This window comes from Alosa sapidissima, chromosome 6 (assembly GCF_018492685.1).
Source record: "Alosa sapidissima isolate fAloSap1 chromosome 6, fAloSap1.pri, whole genome shotgun sequence".
Classification (NCBI taxonomy): domain Eukaryota; kingdom Metazoa; phylum Chordata; class Actinopteri; order Clupeiformes; family Clupeidae; genus Alosa; species Alosa sapidissima.
Genome location: NC_055962.1, coordinates 5,963,323 through 5,965,419, shown reverse-complemented (window position 1 = coordinate 5,965,419; position 2,097 = coordinate 5,963,323). Strand labels below are relative to the sequence as shown.

The window sequence follows — 2,097 nt, the reverse complement described above, 5'->3', positions numbered from 1 at the left end:
AATAAGGTAGGTTACTTTAAGTTGAGAGATTCTGGCCCATCTATGCACAACAGCGCAAGGGGGACTGTAGACATGAGCAGAGGAGACAAGCTCTGCTTCTGTGGATGAGAAGATAGGGGCAGAGTGCTGTCACTGTGGGCAAGAAATCTTCCAGCAATGGGTACATTAGTGCTCTTTGAGCATTAAACTCAGTTATAAAAAACCTGTCCAACTGTGTCAGCATCAAGCACTGACTCTGGCTCCACAGTTTTATGGCTTTGCTGTAGCAATGGCAAAGTGAATACCATTCTCCAAAGTACCCTGGTGCACTTACAATAAGGATGCACTGTTACTATCCATGGACTATCCGTAATATAATGATGCAATGATGTTTTGGACTGTTTATAGAGGGAAGTAACTTTTATGGGGGAGTGGTAAACCGACTAACACAAGGTGTATCAAGGAGAAAGTAAGGAAAGAGACAGTAAGAGTGTAATCTTGTTACTACTGGAGAGGTTAGGGTATAAGTCGTTTACAAAGGTGTTGTGAAGACGGGTGCCAACCTTCAGTGATCCAGGGTCCGCCAAAGTGAACGCCTGCCTGTTCAGTTCGGACGCGATGATCTGACATCGCTGGCAAAGGGTGTCTCCGTCGTCTTTTCTCTCCGACTGACTTATCTCTGTTACGGACACGGAGCCCGCGCCCTCTGGGTTTGGCCGGCTGCCGCATTTGACTTCCTCCGCTGAGTGAAGCCTCTTCCTAGGGTTGAGACCCGAGGAGAATGGGACCTCTCTGCTTGAATAGCCCTCAACAACCTTATGTAAGACAAGAAAACAAATAGCATAGCGCAGAGTAGATATTAGTTCTACGTGCACTTTAGTGATTATTTGGCATTCTGTGAGTTAAATAGCCAGTGCTCATGACTTCATGTGTATTTGTTCAATCTAATAACATTTCGGCAAATGCATGGAAACACCACTGACACGTTTCTCTAGGTCCTCAATGAAGGCGGAACATCTGTATGGAGTTTGTTTGGTTTCTTTCCACCTGTAACGTCATGATTCCATGCATTAAGAAATCATATAATGCAATGCTCACCGTAAACCTCCTGAAATCAGGATTGCGAGCTTGGTTTGCGTTCCAGTGATACGAGTACATGCTTGATGCGTCTGGTAAATCCACACTGTCAGCTAAATCTAACTTGTGTCTCGAAGTATGGACGCCTCATTTATAGTCTAATTAATTAGTCGCTGCCAGGTAAACACTCCAGATTTATTTTTCTCACGTAGTCCTCTCAGCTGAGACAAGGCAAGGTAATCCTCATTGTGGTGCTAATGCTTGCTCTCTCACACTGACATTGACACCGTGGGGATTTAAGTTATAGCGTCCAACTTTGTCGGCTGTCCCGTTCAGTCATAGAGGGGTGGAGCTCAGCTGTGCGCTCCGTCTCTGATTTAGTCGTTTATGTCCACTTCATAGAATACAGCCAAGCCAAGCGCAGCTTATTTTATCTGACTGGAGCTAAAACGTTAGCTAAAAATAATACCAAAATATTTCAGATCTCTTTTTGCTGTGGTTGTGAACTTAAATATCAGAACGGCATTCCTCAACAAAGCAGTTGGCAGCGTTAACCTCTATTACGCGTCCATCTGTTTTGTTAAGTAATGCCACTCTGAAGTCATTGGTGTAAATGGATCTCCTTACACCAACTTTAGATCATTTTGAATGCTTAGCATTGTATTCTAAATGTAGCATGTAAATAATGTGACAGGCATGACCGTGCTGGACAGGCATGACCGAGAAGCTACGTTGCGTTTCATTTCAATAAATGTGTTAAAAATGATTATTGCCACCATGTTGGCCTACGTCTGAATGAGCACTGATTCATTTAGTCAGAATCCATAATATAAAAAAGACAAGTAGGTGTCAATGCCATCTAATAAGGTTTCCACAAATAAACACTAAACATGGCTAAGCATTAAACCTAAGCAAAGATAGATAGCCTATCCCATATATATTTCTGTAGGGTGCTGAGATGCATTCACCTGGTCATTGTAAGCCGTCGTCAGTGACACCTGTTATAGTAAGACCAGACATTTCTTTCGAGCTCTTTATTCT

General features: G+C 43.1%; 1 protein-coding gene across 2 annotated transcripts in view; it reads right to left on the bottom strand.

Moving 5' to 3' along the window:
• Positions 1–1,374, bottom strand: part of kif26aa (kinesin family member 26Aa) — a 90,287-nt gene extending 88,913 nt beyond the window's left edge. For both annotated transcript variants that reach the window (XM_042094438.1, XM_042094439.1), the window contains exons 1-2: positions 1,078–1,374; positions 543–794 (exon numbers count right to left, since the gene is read on the bottom strand). In XM_042094438.1, coding sequence (XP_041950372.1) covers positions 543–794; positions 1,078–1,137 — 312 coding nt within the window. In that variant the 5' untranslated portion in view covers positions 1,138–1,374. The remainder of the gene's footprint in view (positions 1–542; positions 795–1,077) is intronic.
• Between the last annotated feature and the right edge of the window lie 723 nt (positions 1,375–2,097).